Source organism: Dasypus novemcinctus, chromosome 15 (genome assembly GCF_030445035.2).
Source record: "Dasypus novemcinctus isolate mDasNov1 chromosome 15, mDasNov1.1.hap2, whole genome shotgun sequence".
In the NCBI taxonomy this organism is placed as follows: Eukaryota; Metazoa; Chordata; class Mammalia; order Cingulata; family Dasypodidae; genus Dasypus; species Dasypus novemcinctus.
Genome location: NC_080687.1, coordinates 34,395,134 through 34,409,027, shown reverse-complemented (window position 1 = coordinate 34,409,027; position 13,894 = coordinate 34,395,134). Strand labels below are relative to the sequence as shown.

The 13,894-nt window shown below is 38.8% G+C and overlaps 1 protein-coding gene across 5 annotated transcripts in view; it reads left to right on the top strand.

The window, feature by feature from the left end:
- The window catches only part of PCCA (propionyl-CoA carboxylase subunit alpha), a 537,919-nt gene that overhangs the window by 449,901 nt on the left and 74,124 nt on the right, over positions 1 to 13,894 (top strand). For all 5 annotated transcript variants that reach the window (XM_058276458.2, XM_058276457.1, XM_004458407.4 and 2 more), the window contains one exon: positions 12,179 to 12,232. In XM_058276458.2, coding sequence (XP_058132441.1) covers positions 12,179 to 12,232 — 54 coding nt within the window. The remainder of the gene's footprint in view (positions 1 to 12,178; positions 12,233 to 13,894) is intronic.

Genomic DNA, 13,894 nt, shown 5'->3' with positions numbered 1-13,894 from the left:
AGACAGTCTTGCTAGATATAAGATTCTTGGCTGGGAGTTTTTCTCTCATAATATCTTAAATATATCAGATCACTGTCTTCTTGCCTCCATGGTTTCTGGTGAGAAATCAGCACTTAATCTAATTGGGTATCCCTTATATGTTATGCATTGCTTTTCTCTTGCTGTTCTCAGAATTCTCTCTGTCTTTGGCATTTGACATTCCAATTAGTATGTGTCTCGGAGTTGGAGTATTTGAATTTTTTTGGATGGGAGTACATTGTGCTTCTTGTAATGGATGTCTATGTCCTTCAATACGGTTGTGAAATTTTCTAGTATTATTTCTTCAGATATTCCTTCTGCCCCTTTTCCCTTCTCTTCTCCTTCTGGGACACCCATGACATGTATATTTGCACGTCTCTTGCTGTTGTTTAGTTCCCTGAGACCTTGTTCAATTTTTTCCAATCTTTTCTTCATCAGTTCTTTTGTATGTTCACTTTCAGAGGCCATTTCTTCAGGATCACCAATCCTTTCTTCTGCCTCTTCAATTCTGCTATTATATGATTCCAGTGTTTTTTTAATTTCATTTATTGCGCCTTTCATTCCCATAAGATCTGCTATTTTTCTATGTATGCTTTCAAATTCTTCTTTGTGCTCACCCATGTCTTCTTAATATCCTTAATCTCTTTAGCCATCTCATTTAACTTACTAAGGAGATTTGTTTCAACATCTATGATTAGTTGTCTCAACTCCTTTATGTCATCTGGAGGCTTATCTTGTTCCTTTAGCTGGGCCGTAGCTTCCTGTTTCTTGGTGTGGATTGTAATTTTTTGTTGGTGTCTTAGCATAGGCTTACTAGAGCATTCTGGGTGCAGTTTTTCTCTTTACTTTAGGGCTTCCTGCCCTTTCTCCCTTGCTGGTTGTGCAGTAGGAGCCAAGGGTACAATTGGTGGTATAAACTGGAGGATCAGCTGCCCTCATTGCCCCAGGAACCAATGAAGCTTCTCCCAACTTTCTCCTTTGCCAGTGGTAGGGACAGAGTCTCAGTTGTGTGGATAATCCAAGTTGTGCAGGCCTAGACTGTAGTTGCCCAGAGAGACTGATGACGCTTCACGCCCTTTTCTCCCCTGCCTGGGATGGGGATGGAGCTGCAGGTATGGGCAGCAATCTATGCAGTGCAGGTCCAAGATGACCGCAGTTGCCCTGTAGACTTCTGATATTCAGTTTGTGCCAGCCAAAGATACCCACAGTTACCTGGGTAGGCTGGTACAGGGTTTACCAGCCTCCTCCCTGCCAGAGGTAGGGCTGAAGCCTAGGCTAGGGCTGTAGGCCAATCTGGGTGAAAGAAACTGGTTCCTACTGTCTCTGTGATTTTTAGTCAGCCTGGCTTCCCCTCAGGCTGCAGGTGGAGTCAAAATGGCAACCACGCATCTCATTCCAACTTGGAGAGATTCACACCCCAGCTGTTCCCAGGGCCACCCCCCAGCCATCCGAGTCTACCAATCAGTAGCTGAAACCAGCAGCCAACCATCTCTTCCTCTACTGCTCCTTGGAAATGGAGCCTCCACCTCTAGTCACAGAACAGCTCCTGGGGCAGCTTGTGCTGCCAGAGTAAAATAATCACTGGCCTCCATTCCTTGGCCGGCAATTTCCCAGAGAGGCTGGTGTGGGGCCCCGCAACCTTCCCCCTGCCAGAGGTGGCACTGGGGCCTAGGCTAGAACTGTAATCTGATCTGGACGAAAAGAAGCCAGTCTCCACCAACACTTTTTTTCAGTCCGCCCCACTTTCCCTTGTGCCAGGTGCAGAGTTAACATGGCGGCTCCTGGCCTCTTTCAGGCTTGGACAGGCTCAAACTTTAGCTGTTCTCAGGATTATACTTTAGCCCGCTGAATTTACTCAGCAGTAGCTGAAGTTGGTGCCCAACTGTCTCTTCCTTCTCTGTTTTTGGAAAGTGGAGCTTTCAATTCCAGCTGTAGAACAGCTCCTGAGGTGGATTGTACCTCCAGTGGAGGATGGGCACCAGCCTCTACAGCATGGAACGCTTTACTTATGAGTCTTCTCTGCAGATGGGCAGTCTTCTTCCATTCTTTCAAGGATGTGGCAGGATGTCCTTCTGGCCTCCTGAAGCTCTCAAACACATGCTTCAGTTAGCTCAGATAGTTCTGGGTGTTTACTAACTTCCCTGTAGCAGGAGCTGACTCTAAGAGCTCCTTACTCTGCCGCCATCTTGCTGGTTGTCATGGCTCATTTTTAATACCAAACTCTATCTACAAGTCCTCCTCAATCTTTCCAACCATTTAGATGTCTGGCCTCTGTTATCCCATAATATTTATACAGGATTATGTAATACTGTTTATTATATTGAATTAGAATTATTCATTTTATAATTCTGTCTTTTGCTTATTAGTTTCTTGCACAGCTAGCAGTGCTCAACACAGTTCAGATGGATGGATGGATGGATGATGGATGACTAGAGTGAAAGTGCCAGTATCAGAACCTAGGATTCAAGACTCAATTTTTAATTTTTAATTGAGTCTCCCTTAGGAGACCCTGAAAAATCTATTTTTTCTTCCATTCTGTATTCTTTCTTTTTTTGCTTTTTATTAAGTTATACATGTCCATGTAGAAAAATAGGAAAAACCAATGAATGAAAAAGACCAAAAAGGTCAACTAATATAATCCACCCAGAAATAACATTTTGAATGTATTATTTTTTTCCACAATACTTCTACAACATACACTCTTTTTTTTTTATAAAAGATACTTACATGAACATTCTGTTTTATACTTTTTTCACTGAGAAATAAACATTTTCCACAGTAACTAAAATTTTCTAATGTCTGTATGTTTATCCCCTTCCAGTTTGTCTGAAATTTTTCAGTTCTATAAACTACACTGATGAGATGTTTGTAGCTGTATATTTCTATTTATCCATCATTTTTTCCTTTAGGATAAATTCTTAGAAGTAAAGGATCAAAGTACTGACATGCCAATATTGATTTTTCTACTCTATATCACACTGCCTTGACTATGCTAATCAAGTTACCTTTGTGTCAAATTCCTTGGCAGGATTAGTGATAAACATTTTGTTACCATCATGCATGAAGCTACTTGCCTTCTTATTGATATAATCGCCCACTGTCAGGGAATCAGAGGCTCCCAGGTTTATTACTCTGGGTCTATTATTTTAGTATTTACTAAGATTAGAGTTAGTAAGCCTCAGTTTCTTTAAAAGGAATAAAATTAGAATACATCTATAGTAATTCATGGCTTGTAGTTGAGTGAAAGGCACTAATAACTTCCTCCAGGGATACTTCTAGGAGCTTGAAAAAAAATTCATGGCTATTTAGAACTATTTTATTTGTGTAGGTGGTCTTTGAAGAATTTTCAAGAACAAGTTAGGATTAAATAGCAATTTTACAAATAAGAATTGTCTGAAAAAAGTATGATTTACTTCTAGTGTACTATTTAGTCATTCATTTATTTTAGTCATTCACTAAAATTCAAACAGGTAAGATGTAAGTATTCACTTAGGAACTATTTTATTTGCAGATAAGTGTATAATATAGAGATTCTTTTTTTCACAACTTCTTAGACATAAAGAATTGTGTTGTTTTTTCACTGTTGTTTTGAACAAATGCCAATTCATTTTTTATCACAACTTTCAGATATTCTGCAACCATCACCATATTAAATTTTAGAACACAAAAAGAAGCCCCATACTTAGCAGTCACTCCTCATTTGCCCCAAACCCTGTTCACCCCAGGCAATCACAGCTTTTCTATTCTCTGTCTACATAAATTTGCCTATTATGGATATTTCATTTAAGTGGAATTATACAATATGTGGTTGTTTGTAATTGGCTTCTTTCACTTAGCATAATGTTTCCAAGGTTCATCCGTGTTGTACTATGCATCAGTACTTCATGCTTTTTATTGCCAAATAATATTCTGTTACATAGATATCACATTTTATTAATCCATTCCTCAATTGATGGGCATTTGGGATTTTTAGCTATTATGAATAATGATATTATAAACTTTCATGTGTAAATTTTTTTGTGGATATAAATTCATTTGTTTGCCTTTGTTCTATTTTATACAAATGTGGGTTTTTTTTTCTTTTTGGTAATTTTTTTTTAATTTTTAAATTGAAGTATATCATTCATACATGAACACACATAAACAATAAGTGTATAGGAAAGATTGCGAACTTACAAAATGTACATAACATCACACAGGGATATCATACATCACCCCTCCACCAACTCTTTGCATGGGTGTGAAACATTTGTTACAAACTATGCAAGTGCATTTTTTTTTCATTAGAGAAGTTGTGAGCTTACAAAACAATCAGATGATGTATGCAGAATTCCCATACATCACCCTACCACCAACACCTTGCATTGTTGTGGAATATTTGTTACAGATTAAGAAAGAACATCATCAAAATATTACTACTATGATCCATAGCTTGCATGTGATATATTCTTCCATACCCACCCCTGTTATTAACACCATGTATTAGTATTGTACATTCGTTCTAGTTCATGAGAGAACATTCTCATATTTGTACTTTTAACCACAGTCCATCATCCACCACATTGTTCACTGTGTTAAACAGTCCCATCCCTGTACCATCCATCCAAATATGCATTCAGTGGTTCTCACTTTCATCAGAGACTTATGCAGTCATTACCTCAGTAAATTTTTGAACGTTTTCCTTAGTCCAAAAGAAAAAAATCCCATACTCCCTTATTATTGGCCCTTAGCATTGATATAGTACCTTCATTGACACTGATGCAATAATACTACAACATTGTTGTTAACTTTAGTGATAAGTTGCATTTATTGTAATTTTTCCTATCCATCATCATATTCTTACCACTGTGTAATAGCAACATACATTTGTTCTAGTTCATAGACTGTTCTTGTATTTTTACTATTAACTAAAATCCTTATTACCAGGTTCACTATGTTATGCAGTCCTTAGATTATTCTCTAGCTTTCTTTCTTTTTTTTTTTTTTAAAGATTTATTTTTATTTATTTAATTTCCCTCCCCTCCCCCGGTTGTCTGTTTTCTGTGTCTTTTTGCTGCATCTTGTTTCTCTGTCCGCTTCTGTTGTCAGCGGCACAGGAAGTGTGGGCGGCGCCATTCCTCAGCAGGCTGCTCCCTCTTTCGAGCTGGGCGGCTCTCCTTATGGGTGCACTCCTTGCGCGTGGGGCTCCCCTATGTGGGGGACACCCCCGTGTAGCACAGCTGTAGCACAGCACTCCTTGCGCGCATCAGCACTGCGCATGGGCCAGCTCCACACGGGTCAAGGAGGCCCGGGGCTTGAACCGCGGGCCTCCCATGTGGTAGACGGACGCCCTAACCACTGGGCCAAAGTCCGTTTCCCGTAGCTTTCTTTCAATTGACAATTACTCCCTATCTCTACCCCCTTTCAGCCAAAATCCCATTTATAAACCAGCCTTGTTACCATCAACTCTATCCATTTCTACACTTTTACAGTTAAGCTAATTAAAAATGCTGCATACATGAAGCCTCAGTACCCCTTCTCAGCCCTCAACCTCATCCTATCTCCTAGTAACCTATACTGTAGGTTTGAACTCTGTGTGTTTGTTCTTCATATTTAGTTCATATTACTGAGACCATACAATATTTGTCCTTTTGTGTCTGGCTTATTTCCTAAAGGTTCATCCATGTTGTCTTATGATTCCCAGTTTCTTCATAGAGCTGTATAGTATTCCATCCTTTGTATATACCATATACATTGTTTATCCATTCATCATTTGGTGGACACTTGGGTTATTTCCATCTTTGGCAATTGTAAATAATGCCAATATGAACATCAGTGTACAAACATCTGTTTGCATTCCTTTTCAGTTCTTCTGCATATATTCCTAGTAGAGGGATTGCTGGATTATACAGCAGTTCTATATTTAGCTTCCTAAGGAACCGCCAAACAGTATTCCACAGAGGCTGCACCATTCCTGTTTCTCCACATCCTCACCAGTACTTGTTTTCTGTTTTTTGTTTTTTTAATAATGGCCATTTGTGAGGTATGTGATGATATCTCATAGTAGTTTTAACTTTCATTTCCTTAAAAGCGAGTGATATTGAACCTTTTTTCTTGTGTTTTTTCACCATTTTTATTTCCTCTTTTGAAAGCTGTCTAAAGTCTTTTGCCCATTTTTAAATTAGATTCCTTGCCCTTTTTTTGTAAGTAAAATAAAATATTTTATTCTTAATTGCTATAAAAGATAATTTTTGTTAAAATTCAAATAGTAACAATGAATAATGAGTATAGCTATGGATGAATGAAATAATGACAGCAATTTCATAATCATTGGGAGGGAGGAATTCTGTTACATGGCCATGTACATGGTCGTGTCTTCTTTCCCCACTGGGCCCCATTGACTTCCAGTTTTTGGCTGCTTTCCATTTCTTTTTTTTCCATGTTTTTCCTTGGCCTTCTTTATCTGTCCAGTTCCCTCCTGGATGATGCAGAGCAGTTCCCATTCTATATACATCCAGAGCAGCTCCCTTGGACAGGTCCTTGCCCTTTCTCCGCTCCTTTTTGTGAAAGAGTTGGGCTCTGCCTACCTACTTCGATGCCATTTTCCCAGAAGCCCGCCTTGCCCTTTTATTGTTGAGTTGTATGATCTCTTTATATAGCATGGAAATCAAATTCCTATTGGATATGTGATTTCCAAATACTTTCTCTCATTGAATGCGCTGCCTTTTCACCTTCTTGACAAAGTCCTTTGAAGCACAAAAGTATTTAAGTTTGAGGAGGTCCCATTTATGCAGTTTTTCTTTTGTTGTGTGTACTGTGGATATAAGGTTTAATAAACCACTACCTACCACCAGGTCTTGAAAATGTTTCCCTACATTTTCTTCTAGGAGATTTATGGCTCTAGCTTTTATGTTTAGACCTTTAATCCATTTTGAGCTAATTTTTGTATAAGGTGTAAGATTGGGGTCCTCATTCTTTTAGCTATGGATATCCTGTTCTCCCAGCACCATTTGTTGAATAGACTGTTCTGACCCAGTTTGGTAGGCTTGACAGACTTGTCAAAAACCACTTGTGAAGGTCTGTTTCTAAACAGTAAGTTTCCACTGGTCTACCTTTATGCCAGTATTATGCTGTTTTTATCACTGTAGCTAGGTAATTTGATTTGAAGTCCAGAAATGACAGTCCTCCAAATTTGTTCTTCCTTTTTAAGATGCTTCCATTTGTGGCCCCTTACCCTTCAAAATAAATTTAATAATTGGGTTTTCCATTTTTTTTAAAAAGGGCTGTTGAAATTTTTGGAATTGCATTGAATCTACATATATATATCAATTTGTGTAAAATTGACATCTCAACTATATTTAGTTTTCCCATACATGAACATAGAATGGTCCTCCATTTAGGTAGATCTTCTTTGACTTCTTTTAGCAACGCATTGTAGTTTTCTCAATGCAAGTGCTTTACATCCTTGGTTAAGTTTATTCCTAAATGCTTGAATTCTTTTAGTTGCAGATTGCTCATTACTAGTGTATAGAAACACTACTGATTTTTGCATTTTAATCTTGTGTCCCGCCATTCTGCTAAACTCATTTATTAGCTCTAGTGGCTTTGTTGTAGATTTTTTTCAGGACTTTCTAGGTATATGATCATATCATCTGCGAATAGTGAATGCTTCACTTCTTCCTTTCCAATGTGAGTATCTTTTATGCCTTTTTCTTGCCTGATTTCTCTAGCTAGAACCTCTAGCACTATATTGAACAACAGTGGTGAGAGTGGGCATCCTTGTCTTGTTCCTGATCGCAACAGGAAAGCTTTCAGTCTTTCATCATTGAGTACAATGTTAGCTATGGGTTTTTTGTATATGCCTTTTATCATGTTGAGAAAATTTCCTTCAATTCCTATCTTTTAGAGTGTTTTTGTCAAGATAGGATGCTGAGTATTTTCAGATGCCTTTTCTGTCTCTATCAAGATGATCATGTGACTGTTCTTCAGTTTATTAACATGATTATTACACTGGTTGATTTTCCTGTGTTGAACCACCATTGCATGCCTGGGATAAAACCCACTTGATCATGATGAATAATTCTTTTAATGTATTTTTGGATTCAATTAGTGAGTATTTTGTTGAGGATTTTTTGCATTCATATTTATTAGGGAAGTAAGTGTAATTTTCTTTTCCTGTAATATCTTTATCTGGCTTTGATATTAAGTTGATATTGGCTTCATAGAATGAGTTTGGTAGCATTCCTTCTTGTTCAGTTTTTCTGGAAGAGTTTGAGTAAGATTGGTATTAAATCTTTGAATGCTTGGTAGAAGTCACCTGTGAAACATCTGGTCCAGAGCTTTTTGGGGGAAGTTTTTTTTTTAATCCCCCCCCACCCCGCGCGTTCTCTTGTCTGCTCTCTGTGTCCATTTGCTGTGTATTCTTCTGTGACCGCTTCTATCTGTATCAGTGGCACCGGGAATTTGTGTTTCTTTTTTGTTGTGTCATCTTGTTTTGTCAGCTCTCTGTGTGTGTGGCGCCATTCTTGGGCAGGCTGCTCTTTCTTTAGCTCTGGGCGGCTCTCCTTATGGGGCGCACTCCTTGCACATGGGGCTCCCCTACACGGGGGACACCCCTGCATGGCAGGGCTCTCCTTACGTGCATCAGCCAGCTCCACACCGGTCAAGGAGGCCTGGGGTTTGAACCGCAGACCTCCCATGTGGTAGGCATATGCCCTATTCATTGGGCCAAGTCCGCTTCCCTTATTTTGGAGAAGTTTTTGATAACAGTTTCAATCTCTTTACTTGGGATTTGTTTTTTGAGGTCTTCTGTTTCTTCAAAGATCAGTGTAGGTTTTTTTATATGTTCCTGGGAATTTGTCCATATCATTTCCATTGTCTAGTTTGTTGGTGTATGGTTGTTCATAATATCCTTTTACCTCTTATTTCTCTGGGGTCAGTAGTAATGTTCCCATTTTCATTTCTGATTTTATTTGCATCATCTTTCTTTTTTTCTTTATCAGTCTAGCTAAGGGTTTGTCAATTTGTTGACAAATCAAAGAACCAACTTATGGTTTTGTTCTCTCCATTAATTTTTTTGTTCTCAATTTCATTTATTTCTGCTCTGTTCGTCATTATTTCATTCCTTCTTCTTGCTTTGAGCATAGTTTGCTGTTCTTTTTCTAGTTTCTCCAGGTGTGTAGTTGGGTCGTTGATTTTTAGCTTTTCCTTCTTTTATTAATGTAAACTTTGAGGGCTAAAAATTTCCCCTTCAGCACTGTCTTCGTTGCATCTCATAGGTTCTGATATGTTGTGTTCTTGTTTTTGTTTGTCTTGAGATATTTGTTGATTTCTCTTGCAATTTCTTCTTTGACCCGCTGATTATTTAAGAGTATATTGTTTACCCAAGTGCAATGGCAAAGACCAATAAAGAAAGATGGTCCAATAATGAGCCCTTGATACTGATGACTATGCTTATGAGCCTGTGCGACTGGAATATGAACTAGGCTTAGAGCTGCAGGGTGCCTAAGAGTTACCTCCTGAGAGCCTCCATGTTGCTTAAGAGGCCACTCTCTAAGCCAAACCCAGCATGTAAATGCATTACTTTCCCCCCAGCATGGGACATGATTCCCGGGGATAAGCCTCCAAGCCTCCCTGGTGCTGAGGGATTACTACCAAACCCCAGCTGATGATGTAACTAGAAAGGGACCTTGAATAAAAGGTTCAACTCAGACCAGCAAAATTTTTCAGCCTACTTGTAATATCAGAGTATTTAAGACTGCTTTTTGACCTTGAATAAAAGGGGCAAATGGAAAGGACAAATGAGTTTATATGGCTATGCTTCTCCAGAAAAGAGTCAGGAGGTCATCAGAGGGGTTGCACTTACGCATACCTCACCAGGGTCCCAGAGACAGCCAAAGTAAACACAACCACAGGTACTGATTCTCCTGAGGGCTACAGAGACCCACAGGTTCTATGGTCATGGCAGATGGCTCTGGAGTTCAGTGCCATGTCAGTTGGCCCTACTTTGGAGATTGTGTTCCTGAGTGTGATGGAGTTGGACTCAGATGTGACCTTTCTACACACGCCTTTTCTTTCACTTTTACTGGACCTGTGGTTGACACTGGAGTTGGTGTATACTCAGGAGACCTGAATATCTGGACTGTCCATATGACAGCCAGGCCCAGAGCCTCAGCAGACTTGCAACTTCTACCCTCTGGTTTATTGGACTTACCCAGCCAGCTAACAGGGAGGTGAAGGTCAGCCAGCACATCAGGGACCCAAGAGTGCCTACAACTGCAAGCAGAATTGCATCCATCATCCATGTGGAATCTAAGCCCCCTCTCGATATAGAGGTGGAGTGGACATAACCATCCCAGGATCCACAGGATGGAGGGAATAGAGGATGGACTAGAGTGGACTTACTGGTATTGTACACTATGGAACTATTGTGATTAGTTATGGAAGAAATTATAGCGTTGATGTGGAGAAAGTGGCCACGGTAGCTGCTGAGGGTAGGGAGAGGAAGAAGAGATATGATGTGGGAGCATTTTCAGGACTTGGAGTTGTCCTGGGTGGTACTGCAGGGGCAGATGCTGGACATTGTGTGTCCTGCCATGACCTACTGGGTAGACTGGGGGAGAGTGTAAACTACAATGTAAACCATTATCCATGTGGTGCAGCAGTGCTCCAAAATGTATTCACCAAATGCAATGAATGTCCCACGATGATGAAAGGTTGTTGATGTGGGAGGAATGGGGTGAGGGGGGTGGGGGGATATACGGGGACCTCTTATATTTTTTTAATGTAACATTTTTTAAAAATAGAGGGAAAAAAAGAGTATTGTTTAATCTCCATATATTTTTGAACTTCCCCTTTTTCTGCCTGTTATTGATTTCCAACTTTATTCCATTATTACTAGAGAAAGTGCATTGTATAATTTTGATCTTGTTAAGTTTATTGAGATTTGTTTTGTGACCCAGCATTTCATCTATCCTGGAGAAAGATCTATCAGCACTTGAGTAGCATGTATATCCTGCTGTTTTGAGCTGCATTGTTCTTTATATGTCTCATAGGTTTAGATCATTAATCATATTATTCAAACTTTTTATTTCTTTATTGGTTATCTGCCTAGATGTTCTATCCGATGATGAGAGTGGTGTATTGAAGTATTCAGCTATTATTGTAGAAACATCCATTTCTCTCTTCAGTTTTCCCACTGTTTGTCTCATGTAATTTGGGTACCCTTGCTATGTGCATAAACATTTATGTTTATTATTTCTTCCTGGTAAATTACCCCTTTATTAATATATAATGTTCTTCTTGTCTCTATTAACAGCTTTGCTTCTAAAGTCTATTTCATTTCATATAAGTGCAGCTACTCCAGCTTTTTGATTACTGCATTTGTGGAATATCTTTTAACTTTTAATCTATATGTATCTTGTAGACAGTACATAGATGGCTTATATTTTCTTATCCTGTAAAAGCAATTCTTACTTCACCTATTTTGACCTTTGGGTGTGCCCAACAATCTAGTATGTGAGGGCTGAAAACACCTCCAGTTGCCCAGAGATGCTAAGGAAACACTACCATCACCACCACTCTCCAATCCTATTGGTGGCAGGGATGTGCCTATATAGGTGCCCAACAATGTAGCAGGCCAAAAGTGCAGGCAATGTGCAGGCCAAAAATGACTAAAAGTGCCAGAAAGGCTGGGGCAGGTCCCCCTACCTACTGTCTCTGATTTTCAATCAGCCTTACTTCCTGTCATGCCAGGGGTGGGTTTAAAATGGATGCTACTGGTGTCTCTCTGACTTTGACGGCTCAAACATTAGCTGTACTTAGGTTTGGGCTTTAGCCAGGTGAATTAATTAATTGGTAACTAAAGTCAGTGCCCAACCATCTCGTCCTCTCTGTTTTGGGGACATGGAGCTTCTTCTCCAGCTAGGAAGTACCTCCTGAGGTGTCTTGTCCCGCTGGCAGGAGATGGACACTCTGTAGCATGGAGTGCTTTACTCACAAATGTTCACTGCAGATGGCCATTTTCCTTCCATTCTTCCAAGGATGTTGCCGGATGCTCTTCTGATCTCCTAGGCCCCCTGGCCAGACCAGTAGCTCTGGCTAATTACTAACCGCATTGTAGGATGAGTTGACTCCATCTTGCCCCTCCCCCCACTAATTCATTTTTATACCTTTTTTTCAGTGTCTTTCTCGAGAAGCAAGTGGAAACATGAACATTCAGTTTCTTGGTACAGTGGTAAGTATGAATGATTACTTTGTACTCTCTTGATTTACAGAGAAAAAAAATTGTTCAGTTAGTTTCAACCCATGTGTTTGAATCTGACTTCACCATGGTTTTAAATTACTGTTAAATTGCGATGTGTTTTTACAAGAAGTGGATTCTTTAATGTGTGAGAGAAGTTTACATGTATACTTATTTTAATTACCTTTTTTTTTAAGGTTTATGTTATTTATTTCTTCCCACCCCCTTGTTGTTTGCACTTGCTGTGTCTGTTCATCTTCCTTGTTTCTTTAGAAGGCACTAGGAACTTAACCTGGAACCTCTGATGTGGGAAGGAGGCACTTAATCACTTGAGCCACCTTTGTTCCCTGCTTTGTTGTATCTCTCATTATGTTTTTCTTTTTACATCTCTTGTTGTGTTAGCTTGTCGCACCTGCCCATTGCACCAGCTTGGTGCCTTCTTTTGGAGGTACTGGGAACCAAACCAGAGACCTCCCATTTGGTAGGTGGGAGCTCAGTTGCTTGAGCCCCATTCACTTCTCTTAATTACTTTTTATTAGAGAGAAAATAGCTCTTAAATTATTGGCAGTTTGTTGGCTATTTTGTATACTTTTTTCTATTGAAGATTTTTTCCTTCTTATAATAAGAATGTATACAAGTGCTTTTGAAAATAACCTCAATTTGTTCTGCTTAGCTTTCTTTCTAAGGTCCTTTCAAATACACATTTCTAATGATCTGAATCATAATTTTCTATTTTGATTCTTTCCCTAATAATCATTAATCATTAAGGATATTTATAATAATGTGCATTTACTTTGTGCTTTATTGTTTATATATGTATAGAGTGTGTATATAATTTGTGTATATAAAGTGTAGGTATAGTTATAAAGACACTTGCCTGATGTTATCTAAATTTTAATGTTGGTCCTAAGACTTGTGGTTATTCTTCTTTTCTGAATAATAAAGTATTACATGCTTATAGTGAAAAATCAGATTTTATTTAAATTTATATTAGAAATATATGTCCTATTCCCTGGAGATACTTGTTATAAACAGTAGATTTATTTTTTCAGAAATAGGATCATACATGTCTTTAAACAACAATAAATCTTAGCCATCTTTCCATGTCAGTATATTCTTTTAAATGACTACATAGAATTACATTATATGAATATATAGAATTGCTTATTGCCTTTCAGTGCTTGAGTTTTCTGATTGTCTATGTTGTTCTGAAAAGGCCACTATTTTAGTGGCTGCTAAAACAGATACTATAAAATGGATTGGCTTTTAAAAATGGGTATTTATTATTTTATGGTTTTGAGGCTGAAAAAAATGTGCATATCGAAGCATCATCAAGCAATGCTTTCTTCCCAAAGATCACCTACCAGTGATCCTTGATTCTGCTGCTGCATGGAGGCATCAGCCGTTATCTCCTATCTCTTCCTGGTTTTGTGTCTTTCATCTTCTTGCTTCTGTGACTTACTTTCTCTGTTTTCATCCCATTTATAAAGGATCCCAGTAAGAGGATTAAGACCCATTCTGAATGAGGCTAGTTGTGCCTTAACTGAGGTAGCCTTTTCAAACATTTCTACTTATATGGGTCCAGACCCATGAAATGGATTAATTTAATAAATGTCTTTCAGGGGATACATACAGCTTCTAACCACCACACTCTGC